At 37.7% G+C, this 22,034-nt stretch overlaps 1 protein-coding gene across 2 annotated transcripts in view; it reads right to left on the reverse strand.

Moving 5' to 3' along the window:
* The window catches only part of LAMA2 (laminin subunit alpha 2), a 352,955-nt gene that overhangs the window by 204,350 nt on the left and 126,571 nt on the right, over nt 1–22,034 (reverse strand). For both annotated transcript variants that reach the window (XM_050315959.1, XM_050315958.1), the window contains exons 5-9: nt 17,406–17,585; nt 15,220–15,309; nt 13,083–13,200; nt 11,203–11,381; nt 9,477–9,576 (exon numbers count right to left, since the gene is read on the reverse strand). In XM_050315959.1, coding sequence (XP_050171916.1) covers nt 9,477–9,576; nt 11,203–11,381; nt 13,083–13,200; nt 15,220–15,309; nt 17,406–17,585 — 667 coding nt within the window. The remainder of the gene's footprint in view (nt 1–9,476; nt 9,577–11,202; nt 11,382–13,082; nt 13,201–15,219; nt 15,310–17,405; nt 17,586–22,034) is intronic.

Genomic DNA, 22,034 nt, shown 5'->3' on the forward strand with positions numbered 1-22,034 from the left:
GAGATCTTTCTGAACATTTTGCAGTTCTTTCATTTTTCTATGCTGCAAGATTTTGTACTTGCTAACTTTATCACCTTCCTACTCATCCCTTCTCTAGGTTAAATACGAATATTTTCAACAGTTCATATTGATCATCACTGTGAAAATGGTCCATTTAATCTTTTAACCAAGTATTAACCCATGAAAGAATCTTTCTTCCTTATTCTATTACACTTTCTTTTGTGAATTTTGGTAAAGCATCTTGTCAAAACCTTTTGAAAATCAAAATACAATATTAATCAAATGAGCCTTTGTCTACATGTTCATTTAATCATTCAAACAGATTCATAAAGCAGACTGTTCTCTATATAGAAGCCCTGGTCTTGAGTTTTGCCCATTTTGGTCACATTTCATAAATTGTATAAATCATTTATTGTGATTTGCTTTGTACAGAAACTAGACCTGATTCTAGCTTCCTGGAACCCTCTGCCTTTCTTCTACAAATTAGATAAACAGTGTCTATTTATATAATATTAATGTCTGTTTTAAAAAATATTATAAGCTATATTTAATGCTTCAAGCAACTCAATTTTCAACTTCTCAACTCATCCTGAAGCCATGCATAAATATATTATAGGTCTAAATGAATTTTTATTCTGCATTTATCAGCTTGCTTTAAACCTGACACTTCTGTTTGAGACAGTTCTTCTGACTTGTCCCTACGAACAAAGACTCCCAAGTGGGAAATTTTCTGAGCTATTCTATTCACTGTTACAAAGAATTGTTACAGCTTTTCTACTGTGTCCTTTTCTTTCTTGAGATCTCCAGTTATAACTTGATTACACCTAAACTATATTTAACTCTAAATGCGTTTGAATCTTTAGTAGCCTTTTTGATTCTGGTTTATCTGAACAAGTAATTCTTAGCAACATCTAGGTATTTGGAAAATTATTCCTTAAAATATGTGTATGTATTATTAAGAGTATGACTTTCTGGAATGTGTCACAATTTATGTCCTTTTCCATTATCCTCAATTGGAAATAACTTCTGCTTTTTCAGGGAGTTTCTTTTTATTGTTTAAATAGATGTATATATGTTTTTTTTTAACCTTAATTGCATTGCTTGAATAACTTTGAACTAGAGAAATGCATCGTCTATGAATGTCTAATATGCAGTCTACAAACCCTATGCTTGCCATCAGCAATCTGCAATTGTTCATTTTTATTTTCTTTTTAAAGGTCTCCTTCTTTTGATTAAGTTGTTTTTTTAGGAAGGCCTTCTCATTCCTACAAGAATGTTAAATTTGACTGTCCTTCAAGATGAGTTTTGAAACAGTCCCTCATGCATAAATCCAGAGGCGCTTCTCTTTTTATGACTTCTCTAACTAGCTATTTGAAGAAGCAGTCACCTACAGGAGTTTTAAATTATATTATCTGTTAATCTATACAGAGACGAAATTCAATCTGTCTACCCTAACCTTGCAGCCTCTTTGATCTCACACAGCACATCATAATGACTGTCACCTTCTTGATCTGTCCTAATTAAATACAGAATTTCAGTGCATGAAATTTGTGTTACTTACTATCACAAAGCCATGCGCTCCATGGGTTTTGATGCCTTTGGCCCTAATTCTCAAATTTCTGAGTTACTCTCCTCTGAACCAGCTACCAGTGAAGCCCCACAGCACAGCAGGCCAGAAGCTCTTTTGTAATCTGGGTCAATGCATCCTAACTGGACAATCTGGAACAAAGAAACTTTTGTTCCTTACAGATGAAAATATTCTCCTGTAGTCCAGGGTTCAGCAGTAAAAGAGACAGGCGAGTCTACTCTTTAGAAGTGAGTCAGTCTTACTTGAAAGTTTCAAGAACTCCTGTCTCACAAGTCTCAGCAAACTCAAATTCAATTTAATTTCTCAGTATAGAACTCCCAAATTTAAATCTATAGTCTGTCCTCCATTGCTCAGTTAGTCCATTTTTTTAGTTCCCCATCAAGAACCATCCCTTCTTCAGCTCCTCCTTACTCTGCAGTTAAGGGAGAGAGACCAGGTTGGAAACTCCATTGTCACCAGCCCTGCCCACCCCATTCTTACACAGCATAAACAGGCATGGATAACCTTCAGCCCACCACCTATCAAGAGACCTCACACTCCATATCACAGAGAGGAAGACATAGAGACTGCAAACTGTCATATATTCTTCTAGCTCTTAGGCTTGTTGATATGGTTAGTCTGTATAGTCTATTTTGCTCCAAGCTTTCTTTCATTTATGGCTCTTGCAAGGTCTCAGCTCTCACTGCATTACATGGTAAATTCCTCTCAGTGTCCCACTGGTTATTTTTGACCAGGCTTCTGTAGTGCATATGTAGTGTATACGATGTCAACAGACTTGACTACATTTTTATTTAGGGCAGATGTTTCAGGTCAGTCTTTTGTTTTCATTGTAATTAAATTGTATTTCAGCAGAAGCACATTTTTTACTTTTGGTCTATGCCTTCATAGGCCTTGTTTGAATGGGGCTTTATTTGATGAAGCTGTTATTCCCTGTTTTCTCCCTGAATATTATCAGTTTCTGTCCTATCTTTGAGTATACAGAGGATATGAAAGTTCATCCTAGAGGATGAGTCATCTTGAAATATGAGTTTTATCCCAGCCTAGCAGTCTTTCAAAACTGCACAAAAATAAATGCACACAAAAGCATGCACCAGACCCTTGAAGAACCTGCAATCCTATGACTGGCCTGTCATTTTCACTCCTGTTCAACAGTGTATAAATTCCAAAAAATGATCTCATGGAAATAAGTGGGACTGCTTGCTGAGCAAAGTACTACAAAGCCTGAATAAAGATCAAGATGTCTGGGTCTTATTTATCCTAAAATGTCTGAGAAGTTTTTCAGCAAAAAAATAAACATCTGTCATTGGGATTATATTGTACATAAAGAGGCAGAGGGGAAAAATTCACTGCATGATAGCATGCCATGAAGACTGAGTCACAAAACTCTGCCAGTTTCCAAGCCTCACAGTTCTTGCAGGTGCTTAAAAGTCAAGTAAAATGGCTATTTGCTGAAATCTAGCCATTAGAGCTTGAAACGAGTACTGATTCACCAAGAAAGCTCTAATCAGTGGAGTACAGAGTAGTTCTGAATGTACAGGTTCCATCTTCAATTATGAGTGAACAATTGAAAGTGATCACAATATCAGCGATGGTCAAGTTTACCTATTATTTGGATGGACTGAACATAGGCGGACAAGTTAGGATTTAAAATTATTGCCTTTCAGCTACAAAACTGAGAGGCATTATTATCAGTTTATTTTATCAATAACCCAGTTTAAAAAAATACATGACTGATCCTGTTTCCCTTTTTTATATTGCTCACAAACATATGATATAGCATTGTTATGAAAGAATAGTTGAAAAGCATTCTTGAAGATTCAAAACCAAAAATATACTTTAAAAGCTAGAATAATAACATTTCATTTTAGAATGCTGACTGAAACATGTGAAGACAGTTATACTATGCTAATCAAAATGGAGATGATACACACTTAGTATATAACAATACTTCTTTTTCTCCTGAAACAATGTATGCTATACTATAAAATGACTTTTCCATGCCCTTCTCTTATCTATCAAAATCTGATTATGAATATAAGATGCAGTCATTTAAATCCTCTTAATGTGTTTCATCAATGTACTAGTTATTAGAGTATTTGCTGCAATTTTCCATTTGAATTTCTGCTAACCTACTGTACTCAAGCACACAGAGAATGTACAGCCTCCAGGTTTATTTTCCTTGAGAACTGTTCACAGTGACTCTATATCCCCAGTGATGTTCCTTATTATCATTTTAGTTTAATGTTTTTGTTTCAATTTTAGTTTAATGATTTTTACTTTCTCAAACCATTTACTTAGCACATATTTAAAAAGCATATTTCCATCTTACACAAACAATTCATCCTCAACCCATCAGCCAGTAACTCTTGAGATGTATTTTAACCTACCCAGTGTGTTCATTCTGGTTCACTGTTGAATAGATAGATTCCTTCAGACAGATCATGCTTTCCAGCCTTTGCTTTATGAAGGTTTGCCAATGCTTCAAACCCAACTCCTGCCCAGGGTGAGCAGTGTATAGTAAAAAGAATTTTATCAGTGTACTGAATACAGATTTGAGGGGGAAAAAAGAGAAAAAGTGATCTGCTTTCAGGATAGTTTTATGCTAAAAATTATATCCAGAACTTGCTCTTGATCCTAGCACAACCTCTTCTATTACCACAAAAATCATTTCTTGAAAGAAATATTAGAAAGGCTTTTTCTTTCAACTGGCATTATTGGTTTTTTTCTGTTGAATAAGGCATTACAGTCACAGATATAGCCACTGTTTCAAAAACTATAAACATACATAATATGCAAGAAGTAAACAGTTTTCCTAATGTGCTGGAACATTATTTCATACAAGAAGTAAAAAAAAAGGGTAAATAACAAGAAAAAGAAAAAAATGAACAAGAACATTGTAGGGAGAATGGCTATGAAGCTCAGTTATATGTAAAGCTGGCTTCTTTTTGTTATTGTGGTCTTAAAACAAGTAAATAATAAGATAGATATCAAAATTGTCCTCTAGCCACTGTCTAAAAGGTGCAAACTTCTCACCAGACTTCAAAGACTGGGTAGGACACAGACAACAGATTTGAAAGAAATGCATGGACTACTTTGGGGAGATAATTCCATATATGACGGTGGGTTATGTGTCACATATGAGAATAAGTAGTTCAAACACATAGAATAATCTCTACAGTAAATAAGTTGGAATCAGAAGAAATCAATTGGTTTGTAAAGGAATAAAGGAAAAAAATTACTTCATGTCTTACAAACAGCAGATTCAATAGAGATTAAAAATGCTCAGACATGCTCAAAAGCAACAGGCCTCTAACCAATTGCAACAGGGTCAGTTAAGTTTCAGGACAATGAGGAGGAGCTGGTACAGTCAAGACAGAAGAAAAAATAAGAGTTTTCACTTTGTGAAGAAAGCAAAAGAACTTTTTCGTTCTTGCTGACTAGAGGAACTGTGAAGCTAGGAAGTTTATACCTGGGGCTAGATGAGCAGGAAGTAAAAAAAAGAAGATAATCCAATTTTGGAGATGTTCTCTTCAAGATGGTGGCATGGCATATTTCTTGGTTTACTAGAAAGACACAGGATGATGCAAACATAAGCATTATTCTCTTCCAAGAGAGGTCCAGAAAAGAAGCAATGGAAGAATTTACTGGAAAGATCAGAGGATTAAAAAGGTAGAAGGAGACATACGAAGCAAGGTTTCAAAGCATGGTACCACCTTGTCAGATTCAGAAAGTGTAAGCAGACTTAGAAAGCAACTATGAGATGGTTTAGATCTGCTGAATGCTCAGAGGCATAAGACACTATGGGAGTTCCTAAGGACACTATTACTGACAATCCAACAAGATGGAAAAACATCTCTATCTTTTTGCTTCCCTTTTCTTGTGAAAGAGGAGCTGTCAGCCTGTTAAGTGCTGTTCAGCTCCCAGGGCCCCAGAGGATGACCCACAGCAGGGGTCAGCACTGAAGGTGTGAAAAGAGAGATTGCAGCAACAATAGGACTCAGAGACCAAGCAGCCACGTAACATGCAGGTGGGACATCACATTTCTTTGAATTAACCATTCCTCCATCTTAAAATCAGTCTGAGAGGTTTCTTTGTTTCACTGTCTGTCATCTGTAACCTATATAATCTCACCCACAGCTTTGGTACAGGCACTGCAGAGTCTTGCTGTGTTTTTTTCAGCTTTGGGATTCATCCTCTTCTGCTCATACTGTCTCTCATATCTAGCCAGGTGATAGGTACTGAGCATCCAGATTAGGCATTGGCAGTGGCAAGGGCGCTTCAGAGCAACCTCTGTGAGGAAAGGATGGGACTGCCCTGCTCCAGAAACAGCCAGCTCCAACGGGGTGCACAGCTGAGCCCCTCAGCCAGACAGGTCAGAGCATGGAGAAGGGGAAGGAGGAGGAGCTCCAGACTCTGGAGCAGATATAACCCTGCAGCTCCTGGAGGAAACCAGCCTGGAGCAGATATCCACATTGCAGCCCATGAAGAACCTCAGGAAAAAAGAGGTGGATATTTCTTGAAGGAACTACATCTCATGCAGAACCCACGATAGAGCAAATTTTTTTCTTGAAGGACATAGGCCTGTGGGAAGCACCCACACTGGAGCTGGGGAAAAGTGTGAGGAGAAAGGAATATCAGAGAGGAACTGTTATGATCCCTGCTCCCCATCACCCTGCATCACTTGTGGTAGTAGGGAAGGAGGTGTATTTTTAATTTTTGTCTTTACTTATCAGTATCTGAATCTATTTAAAATGGCAATAATTTAAATTTATTTTCCCTAAGTAAACTCTGTTTTGCCCATGGTGGTAACTGGCAAGCAATCTGGTCTTTACCTCGACCAGAGAGCTGCCTCTGTCTTACTGAGGAGGACAGTGGGAGAGTGGCTGGGTGGGCAGCTGCAGCCAGTCAAAATCATCCCACCACCAATACCACTGTGACAGTAAATCGGTATCATTTCATTGAACTGATGCAATCAGTACATGGTTATTACAGAAGATTTTACGCCTTTGGCCCAGTATTTGCATCTTTGTCACCCTGCTTTTATGTTCCATTGATCTCTATTACAAAAAAAGTTTGCTACGTCTCGTCAATAGATTGCAATAGCCCAATTTAAACACCTCTTAAGAACTGACCTCAAGTTTTGTTGTTATCTTTCTACAGTATTCTCAGAAGTTTTGCAACAAAAGAACCAAAAAATATTTCAATCCATTGTGACCATGAAACAATAGAGTTTTCAATACTCAGGGACGCAAAGAGGACCATCAATAAAACTTCTACCCTGGACTTCCAGAGGGAAGATTTCGGCCTACTCAGAAGACTGGTTCAGAGGGTACCTTGGGAAACAGGCCTCGAAAACAAAGATGTCCAGGAGCGATGGACATGCTTCAAGAAAGGAGTCCTGAATGCACAGGAGCAGGCTGTCCCAGTGTGCCCAAAGGCAAGTCAGCAGGGAAGACAGCCAGCTTGGCTGAACAGGGAGATTTTAAAGGAAATTAGAGGAAAAAAGAGAGCCCATCTGCTATGAAAAAAATGGCTGGCTACTCATGAAGAGTTTAGGAATATAGTTAGGTCATGTAGAAAGAAAATTAGAGAGACAAAGGTACAATTTGAACTCCAACAATTCTTTGTTGGATGTGAGAGGGAACATAGTCATCAAAGATGAGAAAAAGGCTGAGGTATTGAGGTACTTAACACCTTCTTTGCCTCAGTTTTCAACAGTAAGACAGGTTGTCCTCAGGACAAGTAGCCTCCGGAGATTGTAGACAGAGACAGGAAGCTGGATAGCCCCCCTGTAATCAAGGAGGAAACAGCGACCTGCTGAGCCACTTGGATCTTCACAAGTCTATGCGACCAGATGGGATCCATTCGAGGGTGATGAGGGAGCTGAGAAGAGCTTGCCAAGCCACTCTAAACCATTTACCATCAGTCCTGGGTCACTGGGGAGGTCCCAGACGATTGGAAGTTGGCAAATGTCACACTGATCCACAAAAAGGGCTGCAAGGAGGACCTGGGAAACTCCAGGCCTGTCAGCCTGACCTCACTGTCTGGCAAGGTTATGGAGCAGATCATCCTGTGTGCAATCACACAGCACCTACAGGATGGACAAGGGATCAGAGCCAGCCAGCACGGGTTTAGGAAGGGCAGGTCCTGTCTGACCAACCTGATCTCCTTCCATGATCAGGTGATCTGCCTGGTGGATGAGAGGAAGGCTGTGGATGTGTCCATCGGGACTTCAGCAAAGCCTTTGCCAACGTCTCCCACAGCACACTCCTGGAAAATCTGGCAGCCCACGGCTTGGACAGGGCACTCTGTGCTGGGTTAGGAACTGGCTGGATGGCCGGGCCCAGAGAATTCTGGTGAATGGAGCTGCATCCAGCTGGCGGCCGGTCACCAGTGGTGTCTCCCAGGGATCAGTGCTGGCCTCAGTTTTATTTAATATCTTTCCTGATGATCTGGATGAGGGGATTGAGTGTACCATTAGCAAATTTACAGATGACACCAAGTTGGGAGGGAGTGTTGATCTGCTGGAAGGCAGGAGGGCTCTTCAGAGGGACATGGACAGACTAGAGAGTTGGGCTGACTCCAATGGAACAAAGTTCAACAAGGCCAAGTGCCGGGTCCTGCATCTTGGCCACAACAACCCCTGCAGCGCTACAGGCTGGGGACAGAGTGGCTGGAGAGCAGCCAGGCAGAAAGGGACCTTGGAGTTTGAATCGACAGGAGGCTGAACATGAGCCAGCAGTGTGCCCAGGTGGCCAAGAAGGCCAATGGTATCCTGGCCTGTATCAGGAACAGTGTGGCCAGCAGGACCAGGAAAGTGATCCTTCCCCTGTACTCAGCACTGGTGAGGCCACACCTTGAGTATTGTGTTCAGTTCTGGGCCCCTCAGTTCAAGAAAGACATTGAGGTGCTGGAGCAGGTCCAGAGAAGAGCAACCAGGCTGGGGAAGGGACTTGAGCACAGGTCCTATGAGGAGAGGCTGAGGGAGCTTGGGTTTTTATCCTGGGGAAGAGGAGGCTCAGGGGAGACCTCATCACTCTTTATAACTACCAGACAGGAGGTTGTAGCCAGGTGGGCATTGGTCTCTTCTCCCAGGCAACCAGCAGTAGGACAAGAGGGTATGATCTTAAGCTCTGCCAGGGGAGGTTTAGTTTGGATATTAGGAAGAAATTTTTTACAGAGAGAGTAATCAGACATTGGAATGGGCTGCCCAGGAAAGTGTTGCATTCACTCATTTTAGGATGAGGTTGGATGTGGCACTGAGTGTCATGGTCTAGTAACCACGGTGGTGTTGGATCACCAGTTGGACTTGATGATCTCAGAGGTCTTTTCCAACCTGGTTGATTCTATGATTCTGTGATTGTTTCCAAAGCACAACGAAGCAGCTTATTGTCTATGTGAAGACAGCTTTTACAAGGCTATGGTAAACATCTTGCAATCCTATATTAGTAATAAGGAAAGCATATGAATAACTTTCAAACAGCTTTTTTTTCTAGATTTCAAATGGAAATATGTTTATATGGGAAAAGACATTATTGTTGCACCAGTTTTAATCTTTATGATAAAAGAAGAAAGCTCTTTAAATCCAAAATTGTTCAATATTTTCCATAAAATAGTCCAAAATTGTTAAATATTTTCCATATCTTGCAAATCTACTTAAGTTTGAAAGCCATGAATCTGAAAAAAGCCTCAGCAAATTGGAAATATGAATTTAAAAAAAAAATAACAAAACAATGTATCTGGATTACTGTTTGTATGAGTAAACTTTGAAAAACCCAGAGTTTTGTGTTTGGACTTTTTTGTTAAAGATACCAAAAACATGATTCAGCTTTTCTTTGACTACTGTCAACCTTCATCTTAAAACATCAATATTTTTGAGGGATCTCACCTCCTGCTGCATGTTTCTCGTCCTTGACACAGGTATCATTTAAAGACCCATTTGGATCACAGGAACATGGCTGGCATGGATCTGGGCTATTTGGCAACACCTATAAAAATAAAGAGATTACACAACAAAACCTTACCTTTAATAATTGAAAACTTTCATTTACTTCTTAAAAAAAAGGAGGAGAGAACAACTTCTGTGTAGCTGGCTTACACTTTAACAAAAATGAGATAGCTGATAAACTAAGTCCATGAAGTCTACGACAAAAAGAAAAGGGCTCAAATTGCACCAGAGATTGGATATTAGGAAAAATATCTTCACAGAAAGGGTTGTCAAGCATTGGAAAGGGTTGCCAAAAAAGTGGTAGAGTAACCATCACTGGAGGTATTTAAAAGATGTGTAGATGTGGCTCTTAAGGACATTATTTATTGGTAGACTTGGCAGTGTTAAGGGTTGGACTAGATGATCTTTTCCAGTATAAATGATTCTACATTCTATGATTCCATTAAAGTTACATTTTGGATTTTCATTTAGAAAAGTGTAAAACACTTAGATACAGATATGTTTTCAACTTTAAAAAAAAACGGGTGTAGAGATTGTAACTGATCTTTATATGATTAAAATCAATAAATGTAATGAAGTAGGTTTTAAGCATTTACTAACTAAAGTAATATTGACAAGTAACTCAGTTGTTCTGGTCAACATCATTCAAAAAACTAACTAAAGTTAGTAACCGAACAAAAAGTAAGTGAAGAAAAGTGAACATTAGACAATTGTTCTTAAAAATGTTACCTCAACCAAACTTAAATCTTGGTCTAATATCACACTAAGAATATAAATTAAAAGTGCTGTATGAATTAGGTACATACACATACTGTAGACACACTATACACATACACACACATATCAAATCCCTATTAGTTGATTCAGAGTTCAAAATCAAGTAAGTGCCCTGGTGCTGAAGAAATTGCAGTACTCGTTTTCTCAAGCTCTAAGGCTAAATCCCATATATCAGAGAAAATGTAATTACTGCTATTTGCTGATGTCCTCTGTTTTTGAGGCTTGAAACCCAATCAGACTAAAGGCCATTATTTACCCAGTTGAAACTATACAGATGAAATATAAGCAATTTAAGCACACACTAATAGTGTAGCTGTCTAAAGCACAGGAATGACCTATATTAACAATACAACCCAACATAAGATTCATCTTCTGACAGCTTCAATTTAGATGAAAATACGGTCTTATATGACAAAATAAAAAAAACTATTCCCCCTGCACTGAAATTTAAAGACATTCATGGGACATTATAGAATTTCAGTGGTTATTAATTCTATGTTACATTTAAAATAAAAATTATGGACTCTCATGAATATCAAATATAACAATTTTTCTTTGAACTTTGATAACAAAACTTGAAATTCATTACGGAGGCAAAAGTTACAGGACCACATCCTCCTTTAAATTAAATTGAAATACTAGCTGGAAGCCCTGACCTCAAGTGCATTTGTTCATATCAACACAAATCACTTCCCTATTTCTCTGAGCATTAACTTTATAGATTTCCAGCTGTGAAAAGCAACTGCTGCACTGTAAGAACTAGAAGTTAACCTTCATAAAATGGCAGTCCAAACTGTGTCATCTCTTTTTAATAACTTAACTTCCCCTGATGAAGTGGTGGTTTGAACATGGAGGTTTACAGAGAAGGGACATCAGAACAAGAGTTTACCCCTTTAGGTCTGAAGTATCCATCGAGGCAGGTCTCACAGTTTATGCCACCAGTGTAGCCTGTACAATTCACACACACTCCGCCCCCAATGTATTCTCCATGGATATTCAAACTCTGATTTCTGTCTGCAACATCCTGATCATAGTAACACTCCTCAGTCTTCCCATGACAGTTGCATGCTAAAAGAGAAGGAATGTGTTAGCAAATACACTGCCACTGGAGATGCCCCACTGTTGCTAAGGTATTAAAGAGTCATTCAACATTTTATCATTGGTGCTGTCTATGGTAACCGACAGCATATCCAGACATTCATTTACTACTTCATTTGTGAAAAGTAAGGTGGTCCCATCATAAACACAGCCCGAAATTCTGTATGTTGTATTTTTTTCCCTCAATATTTTGCCTCAGGGATTATGGAAGTTGACAGACATAGTTTAATTATGATGAATTATGATGTTCCTGTTTTGTTTTAGGTTGTTTCTTTTTTTTTCTGTTTAAAGTGATAGTCAAGAATGTTTTGGTGGTTGCATATACATATGGTTCATGAAAGAGTCATCTAACTTAAAATACAAGTGCAGCTGTAAGGAAAGCAGCAGAACGTTATGTGTAAATTAAAATAATTCAAATGAAAGCTGAAAGGCATCCTAAATATATTTGACTTGCACATATGCATGTAAGAACTGGGTCAGACCAAAAGGATTCCCCATCTTAAAACTTCTTTTGAAGTTCATATCTGAACTCTAGACTTCAGGTCCACATGCAGGAAAGATAAACTAACAATCTGTTGCCATAAAAATGAGGTAGCTCACTTTCTCTCCCTTCCTTTATGGTATTAAAACAATCATTTTCACATAAAGAGAAATTCAAAGCTTGTCAACATTGTAGGGAGGGATTCTCCTTACATCTGAACCAGATCCCAGGGAACTGTTTCCACCATGACAGTACAACAATTCACTAAGGGTTGAACAGGGCATAAGAAGTGTCTCTCAGAAGTTAAACATGAAAATAAATGTACCCTGATTTCATTCCAGAATGAATTCCCAGTGCAGACACAGTCCTAACTGAAACGAAGACCTCTATGGCCAAAGTTTACAGGACACAAATAAGCAATGACTACTTTTAATATGGACACATCTGTTCCTATTTATTTTTGATCACTCATGGTAAAATGATAGTTGGAATCCTACAAATAAATAAACACTTATATGTAATGGAGCACTAGATTTTATTATGTTCAGAAATATAAGTGATATATGACCTTTGGAAATAAGATGGTAAAGTTCAATTATAACTACCCTTAGTACAATAAATCTGAAAATGAAATTTCTACCCTGTGGGAAGGTGACATTTCTAAGTATGTTTTCATTCTATGTTGGAAAACTAGATACTTTGTATTTTCTGTTTAAAAAAAAATCAGACATTCATATTGCATTTTGATCATATAAAAATATTTTAGTTCATCATGGAAGAACATTATAACATATAAAAGTGTCATTTATACAAAAATTGTGCAGTTAAAGTTTAAAATAATGACAAATCTGTAAAAAGAGTTTTTACTTAACAGGATACAGTCCTGTAATTTTATCATAAAACCCCCATCATAATTATAAAAACCAAACAAGAAAAAAAAATTATACAATATTCCCCAAGTATCACCATGTTACAGTAAAATATTCTGCATTCAATAAAACCAAGATTCTACGTAATTTTTCTGTTAAGTCTTTTGAGTCCATCTAACCAAGCGGATAATATCACATCAAATGTTATTCATACACAAATGTGTTTAGAAACAAAAGTAATTGTAAAATCTTTTAGGACCCAGTTTCAGTTTTCACTAACAGTTGCAATAAACTTTCTCTTCTATACTGCTTTCAACTTACGTTCACATTCATGCTTATGCAGGAAAGTGCCAGCATGCCAAGGCTTTTGATGGAAACCAGGACAACACTGATCACACGTCTCTCCGCATGTGTTATGCTCACACTGACAGATGGATTTCTAATTTAAAAGAAAAACAAATATTTACACAGTGTGATGATTTGAAGAATCTGTCCATGTACATAATCTGTGTTCCAGTTCAAATTATGAAAACACTGAGAATGTCTATACTTTGTAATTCCTTTGTTTACTCATTTTTATTCACTTATGTATCCTCCATTCACTAAATGTGTTTAACTTCTATAGCTCTATTTTAACAAAACAGCCACAAGGCAAAGAAAGATTGTTGGTCAGATAATCTAAGGAGAATCTAAGGGCATAGGAGAACTAAATTTTAACTGGATAAAGAAAGGAGGATGGGAGAATGAAAGTTCCCCAACACAGTAAATAAGCCAAAGAGCTGGTAGCCTTCAAATGCAGTGTCACATTACAGAAAAACTGATCTGACCCCAGAAGAAGTGACCCATTCTAGACCCTTCCCATATAGCACAAGTCCAGCCTTTCAGACATTTTTCAGTTCCTCAGCAGACCACATAGTCCCAGTATGAAAATATTGCTGTAGAGAACACCCAAACTCTCCAAGCTTGGAATATGTAAAATATTCCACATACCATATACCATAAAATATGTAAAAGAAACTGTGGTTTGGAGAAATACAGAAGTAAAAATTGGCTTCTTGATAGTTATTCAGTGAAGGGGATTCTCTGTGGTCCTTGTGAAACCATTCACGGTCAAAGCAGCAGGCTAGAAAAATTCTATGGCTCACAGGACAAATCATAAATCTTGCAAAACAAGGGTAAATTAAGAAATGCTTCAGAAAAGCATGGCAGTAAATTCCAGGAAGTTTATTCTCTGTAATGCTAAGGGAAAGATTCTTTCTGATAACAACTACAGTCATAATGTTTATAAGCCTCTTTTGGAATGGTTCAGTCTAAAGAGTATCCCTGGAAAGCTAAATCTCCAACTCTCTTCTGACTTGAGTTGTTTCACTTATGCTAATTTACATATTGGTCAGATAACATACATATTTGACATCCTGCGAAACAGGATACCACACTTCTCAAAACGGCTTTATCTGGTACTGATATTATCTGAAGTACGTATTAATTTCAGTAGCAGCACCTATTTTCTGAGGCAGACATAATTCTAACAGGTTGGCTAATTCTAACAATGCTGCAGTTTGATCACTGAGGTCATCTGAAACAATAGTTCAACACTGGCTATACACATCACTACAGAAAAGGCTCAAAAGGATTAAACCAAGGAGTTTGCAAAAATTTTACAAGGATCCATAGAAACTGCTTAGAACTGTAAATGCATTCACTGTAAGATCATTTTTTTAAATGATTTCCTACATAATGGCTTCATGTCAAATACAAACAAGATTTTCTGTTAAATCCTATAAAGCTTCTACTGAAGTGAATAGTGTATGAAGAGATCCCACACCGTGTCATGTAATATTCACAGACAGGAAATTCTGTATTAGTGATAATGGGTGCACAGTTAGACAATCTGTAACAAGTTATATTACTATTTATTAATTATATTGATTATGTTTTTATTATATTGGGTATGTGCAAAAAGAAAGTTACAAGTTGGAAGACATTATAAGCAGCTCATGACTTTCTAGATTAACTTAACAGACAACTCAGGTAATATTCCCTGCATAGTAAATGCACCATTCTCAAGTCATCATCTCTTTACAAGTATTAATTAAATACTTGGCAATCATTTAGGAAACGCTTTGATTAATATCAAGGAGGAAAAGAAAGACTGGCAGTGCTCATTTCTATAGCTCCATAGAGTAACCCAGATTTCTGTTTTTCCTAGGAAGCTTCCAACATGGACTGAATTATCTGAAACATATCCTTTCATTTCAGGAAAGCCTCTGCTGACATTGAAAGAATGTTTATCATTCCGGTTGCTAGCACTGTTTCATCCTGGCACTGCTTCTGACTTTCTTCTAGGGAAAGAAAAGACATAAATTCACAGAAATCTGAGGAATATCAGTATCAGATTCATGGGCTTTTTTTTCATGTTCCACCCTATAAATAAAATAAAATTAACAAAAATACATACATTGGTCACTGGATCCAGTGGACAAGCCTTCGCATGGCCTGAACATATACACATGCCTCCAACAGAGATGTCTTTTATAGAATAGTAATACTGTAAGACAAAACAGAAATTGAATTGCTAAGTGGATTGTAAAATGCAGGTGCCAAACCGCAGAATTCATTTCTGGTGACAAAACTGTCAGGTCCTGTTTTATTTCTTTTTTGATCTATTACAAATATAGCAGACAGTGTAATCCAAGCAGTGTCTTGATCAACAGATTCAGGCTGAGTGAAAGAAAGGGTATAAATTGGCACAGTTCCATTTGTTTGAAGTCACAAGAGCCACGTCAATTTATACACAGCATACAACAAACACGAGAATAGGAGAAGGCTATATGCACACTGGATAATGAGAAGTCAAATGCTACAGAATTTATCCCCTTCAGAAAACATGAAAAGCAAAAGGCATGATGATGGGGAGAAGAGAAAAGCTAGAACAAAAACTAAGTAACACCTTTGTTCACCTTAGCTATGTCTAACTTCGGCATTCACTGCACTGTGGAAAGAACTATTTTTCACTATTGCCCTTTTGAATGACTATGGAATAGTCTTCATTACTGAGATTTTACTTTTATTTTTACTTTTGACCTCTTGTTCTGCCATTTGACAATTTCTCTTTTTTCTTTGGTGAGGATTAAGAGCCCTAACCAAAATGAAGGATAGAAAGATATTTATAATTCTTTATTACAACATCTGTGAACAATGAATCTTGTCCATTTTCATCTATTTCTGGCAAGGATCCTGCAACATGCTAACAACCAAAAACAAACCAAACATATGTTATTTGCAAATTGTGCTGCTACTGTGTTCAGCCTCCTTATCAGATCATCAATAAATATATTAAACAAAATGAGAACTCTTATCACTCATAGTTCAGATTACAAAACACCTAGAATATATAATTTGTGGCTACTCTTTGTTTCCTGACTAGGATGGCAAGTTTCAGTTGCTCCTTGTTCAATGACAACCTCATGCAGAGATGCCACACAGAAGTTACCGTTCTTTGTTGGTTTAAGAAGTCAGTGCATCATCCTGCACTCAGTTTTCATGAGTATAAAATGATTTTCAAACTGTGAATTCAATTTTGCATTTCTATTCACTTAGAATCAGATTATTAATTGTCCATTTTTACATAAACACACAGTTTCCATGATTAGTGAGGCTGTAATAACTGCACTGAACAGGAAGAGTTTCTGGGTTCGTAATACACAAGCATAATGGCTCATTCCAAACTTTCAGAAATATCTATGACTCTGTGTATTTAGATGAGGAAACAAAACCCAAAAATACGGAATAGGAGAAAAAAAATTTCTTTGCAGTTATCCACCATTGACAAAGATATTAACTAAAGCCAAGAATAACAATGTGCTCGCGTCATAACAAGACTTACTATAGTGGTAAACTAAACTTTCCAAAAGGAAACCATGGTGACCAGTAGGAGGAAGAAGTAAGCAGAAAGAAAAAAATGTGGGAAGTTATATATCCCCTGAACCAGCTTTTGAGAATGCTTAGTAGAAAAGTCAGAGGAAAACTGGGACAACACACAACATTTAAGCAGCAGGAAAAGAAGTATAGAGAGAAAGTAAAGATTACAGAAAGAAAAGATATGGGTGTGTACACACAAAGGACAATGGACAAGACCAGGGTATGGTGTGAGTTTGAGTGCTGCACCCATTCTTTTAAGCTAAAGTAAAAATGCAAAATTGTTACTATTAGCCTCAATCATATGATAATACTAAAACTACTACATTCAGACCCTACTACTACTTATATTACAATTAGAAATTCTACTCAAAGGAAGTGTTCAAAGAATGTTAAATGTAGCAAAGGACTGAGCAGCAGAAGAGGCAAGAGGACACACAACAAACACTTGCCAAATACCTGCATCCAAATGTTTGCAGTTAAAGGAGCTGTGTGCTTATGTTAATAATAACACTATCAAACAGAAAAGATAAAACTGTTACTTCCACTCCAGAGAAGATAACAAAATCAAGTGAACAGGGAATTCTCCATCACTGGGATTTTGACACATAAAAACAGGTATTCATCATCTCCCCAGATCTCCTATGGCAAACCAAGGCAGGTACAGCATTTACAAGTGTAAGAGAACAATTACACGTGCATTTCTACCATCTTACCAGAACTTACCCTCCTCGTAACAATGGGATCAATTTCAGTTGGATCTTTGTGTGCGAACATCATTAAATCAGCATTTAGTGTCCGTATCCTCTGGAATCTCAGGCGAATAAAGCGAGCAGAGGTGAATTCCAGCAATTCACGTGAAGGATCATCAGCACTAGGCCTTCCGTTAATTAGAGAAGTGTGAATCTGAAAAATTATTAATGCAGTAGGGAATTAGATGACATCAAAGCTGTCATGATTATGACAACAAATAATAATAATAATGGCCAGTCTTCGCGAGCGAAGATCCGGGGAAGGTCTTTCCACCTTCCAGCCTGCGCATTGGATTTTTTAGGTGAGACACAGTGTGCGCGGAACTGAGCCCACCCTTTAATCCTAAGGTTCATCTGCCGGGGCCAAGCGAGCTTGGACGGTGGCAGCAAGGTCCTTAGGACGTAGGTGGGTTGCCTTTAAGGGCTATCATTACAGGCATTGTGTGAATGCATTTGTAAATGTAAAATACCTTCTTTCTTTAAAAAAACAAATTGTCCACAGTCTTTAGTTATGAAGAGTCTTTACAATAAAAACATTTTAAGCAAAGGAAAGTCATCATCTACAGAAAGACTGTAGCACAAACTGCATATGTGCACTGAGGCCCTATAACAGTGTCTATGCCACGAGCAACTCATTTCTCCTCCTGTAGTCTGAAAATAGGTATTTTAAAGTTATTATACCAGTAGGCTCAGAAATTCTGAGTTAAAGGAGTGTATACTTGGAATGGGACTGAGAATTCAACAGTTGTCAGTTTGCCCCTCTTAGAGCAATCATCATCAAAAGGCTTTTGAAGTAGGTGCATTCAAAAGCCAGGATAAGGTAACTCTTGAAATACTGAAAACTACAACAGCTAGATGAGACAAAATAAGCATTCATTAGCATCTATCCCATTGTCTCTTTATACAACACATCTCCTTTGAATCTTGTTCTCAGCAAGGTGAAACAATTTCCTGGGTTGCAACTGTTGTCACCTGGTCCCCCAGGAAAGTCTTTATCACTTCTGAGAACTGTTTAGCATATATTTTTCCAAAGATGTTACTTCTCTCTGCCTACACTGGGGTTTCTGTGAAGATTACCCCTCTTTCTCTGCCTGCCCTATCCTAAAGCCTAGAAATCTTCTAGGTAAGTATGCTTTGTGGCTCCTTCATAAAGAGACTCTCTGACCTCAACTGCAGCCTCAAGGGCAAGGCAATAAAAATAAGAGATCTCCTTCCCCTCCTGTCTTTTTAGCTGATCATGGCATACATTATCTGTGAATCAACCAAATAAAACAGATGGGCTGCTACAGAATCGTTCTTGGAAAAGGCCTACAAGAAGAAGCAAGTCAGGTACAGCAAACCATCGTTAATGAGCACCTAGGGGGAGGGAGGAAAGAAACCATTAATTTTCCTGCATTCTGAAGTGTTAAATTTTAATTGGGGCATTTTTATTACAGGCTGGTACACTGAAAGAATGTTCAGATGCTGAGCCAAATGTGCAGAACATTAGAACGAATGAAAAATTATTTATTCTTTGCAATTAACATGTGTTGCATCCTACCTCAGTCCTCTGAGTGAGAGGTCAGGACACACAGTCATTTTCTGTCACTGAACATGGTCATATTAACACTGTTATAGGCAAACAGCTGCACTCTGAATGCCAGCTGGCACTCACTCAGCAGTGGCTGCCTCACACCGAGGAAAGAGACAGTAAATCTACTGCTCCCAGGAAAGCAATAGCTCTTCTTTCCTGGAATTTTTGGAGGTACTGGACAGAAGACTTACTGAACAACTACTGTCTTGCATTGGCCATGTGATACTATCAACTTACTCATCTCAAAGGCAGGTGGCAAGAGGATGGTGCCAGACTCTTTTCAGTGGTACCCAGAGACATGGCAAGGAGTAATGGCCATAAACTAAAACACAAGAAGTTTCATCTCAATACTGAGGAAGAACTTTTTTACTATGAGGGTGGCAGAGCACTGGAACAGGCTGCCCAGAGAGGCTGTGGATTCTTCCTCTCCGGAGACATTCAAAACCCACCTGGACACATTCCTGAGTAACCTGCTGTAGGTGACACTGTCTTGGCAGAGGGGTTGCACTAGATGATCTCCAGAGGTCCCTTCCAACCCTAAAAATTCTGTGATTTTCTCTTTCAAAAGGGAAACCTTAAACCTCATCATATCCAGCATCCTGCTCCACTGTATCTCCAGGTACACAAAATCACTGGGAGCCACTCTGCCAGGAGCAGCTATCATATCTTGCTTAAGTATGAAACAACACCTCTAGGTTTCTGCCATGTTATCTCCAGGAACAGGTGATATCGCTACCTCCTCCAGATTTCACTTTGAGCTCTGCCTCAATTTTGCTCCTGAGTACAAGTAATTAAATGAAAGAAGACAAGTCGACTGGAAATTAACAGAATAAAATGCTATGAGAAAGACAGGGTGCAAACAAAAGATTGTAATAAAAACCCCAGAGGGAGAAAGGAGGAGGTCCTGAATGAGAAACGTCTGGCTACAAATAGGACAAAACCACATGACTGGAGAACTGCTTGAGTCCCTGGTGAAGAGAGAGAATATGTGAAGAGAGTAAGGTTAAAAAAAACCCGGAGATGATAGCAATAAGTCAAGTGGAAATGGATAGATCTTTCCAAAAGAAGCAGACTTTTAATTAAAACACATGCCTAAAGACTTCTCTGTATCATATTTACTCCAAGCAAGGAAACATATTTCTTCTGAGTACTTTTTCACACCATCACCTCCTTCCTTTAAACAAGATTCAAGAGATTTTTTTTTTACAGCTAGCAAACATAGATGGGTTTAAAGCAATAGAATACTAAAGACTGAACTTTGATATTCCAGAGACAAAGAAGAAATGTATCTAAATTAGTGCTGAAAACATCCCCTTGCTAACTCTGATATAACAACAGCACCTTGGTGATAAGTAGCATGGCTATTGGACCATCTCTTCAAAAAGATGAAAATTAAGCTTTTGGGGGTGGGGGGTAGAAAGATGCAGGTAAAATCCATATAGCAGAATAAGGAAGTGACCACAGTGAGTTAAAAGTATGAATAATAGCCACAGCTTGACCAGAAGTGACACAGCTGACAAATAGCAGTCATACCTTTTGATTTATATATTTTTTAAAAAGAACAAATTTAGTCTTCAGACACTAATGAGGGAAAAAATCAGCACCTTGGAATAATAGGTTTACAGAACCAAAATGTAAATTAACAAAATAAAGCAAGAGGTACCCATTTTAGAACAGACTCCCTTTTTAAAAGGATCTTTCTGCCAGCAGTACATCTATTTTGCAAGGTAAATCTAGTAGAGATGATGACTTGCATTTATATTTTCTTTCTTGCTTGTCTTTAAATGTTTCACAATTTCATTTTAAAACAACAAACAACTAATTTCTCATAATTACTGAAATGCAGCTACATCCTGAGTGAAATGTGTCACCTGTTCAAATATGTATATCAAAATGGAACTGAGACTACAAAATTCAAACTGAGTGGCTTTATCAAAATGAATCTGAAGTGAAAATTTTACAGGCAAAATTAAACACTGTAAATTATTTCTCCTCCTATAAACATCTGTGATGCAATCATTAATTTCTCCCTAGAAACATTTAGAATCAACTTGAAGAGCATCCAACCAAATTGTTTCTACTCCTTGAAAAGAGAATAAGGAAGAAACTAAGACTACTTGCATAACATCTGGCATTAATCAGGAAAAATGTTAAGAATCTTAACTTATAGAAGTTTAAGTAGAATTAGACTTACAATATTTTCAGTATGACTCTCACAGTGGGGCATCACTGAGTTTTTCAAGAGCAAACTTTCTCTTTTCATCTCCCTCCACTATATTGCACCTATTTGTAAGATACTGTTCATAGGATAGAACGTTTTCAGTCAAGACATTAATGTGGCCCCTGCTCTCCAAATATTTTTGAATCAGATCTGAAAACTGTTCCAGTGAACACAGCCCTCACTATCCATCTGTGTCATACAAGATCATCACAGTACTTCATATATAGCCCTGAGTCCTGTGAAAACAAACTCCAGTTTCACACAGGCAACTACAGTGCTGATGACTGCTCTACAGCAGAGCAAATATCCAAAGTTGAGTCTACCAGGAAAATATTAATACTTGAATTCATTCGTTGGCTGTTACAATTTGGATAATCCAAGTCCCCATGAGGGGACAATGTCATATTATCTTTAGGTTTGATGGAGAACTTTTATTCATTAATTCCAATGCTTAAGTAATCATCATTTTGCATTCTAAATGAAAGCTATGCAGATTTCAACCACAGAAAACCTCTCCTTAACATGGAACTTGTCCAGGATTATATTCCAACAAATGAAATCTTTAGGAATCTCCAACAGAGACCAGAAGAAAATGGTTATAAAGAATAAAAGAAAGAGGTCATTTAGAGAGTAATCCCTCCACTATATTATCACTTCCTCTTCCACAACAAAAATAAGTGGTTCTGGTGAGGTTGTTTGGGGTTTTTTCCCTTTAAAACCTGGAACTCATAATTATTTAATTGAAAGTATTCTAATTTTTAATTTGAGAAAATTCTGAGCAGTCAACTTTTAATTTTTAAAAATCAGTA

This window comes from Myiozetetes cayanensis, unplaced genomic scaffold, assembly GCF_022539395.1.
Source record: "Myiozetetes cayanensis isolate MyiCay16 unplaced genomic scaffold, myiCay2020 scf2-11, whole genome shotgun sequence".
Lineage (NCBI taxonomy): Eukaryota > Metazoa > Chordata > Aves > Passeriformes > Tyrannidae > Myiozetetes > Myiozetetes cayanensis.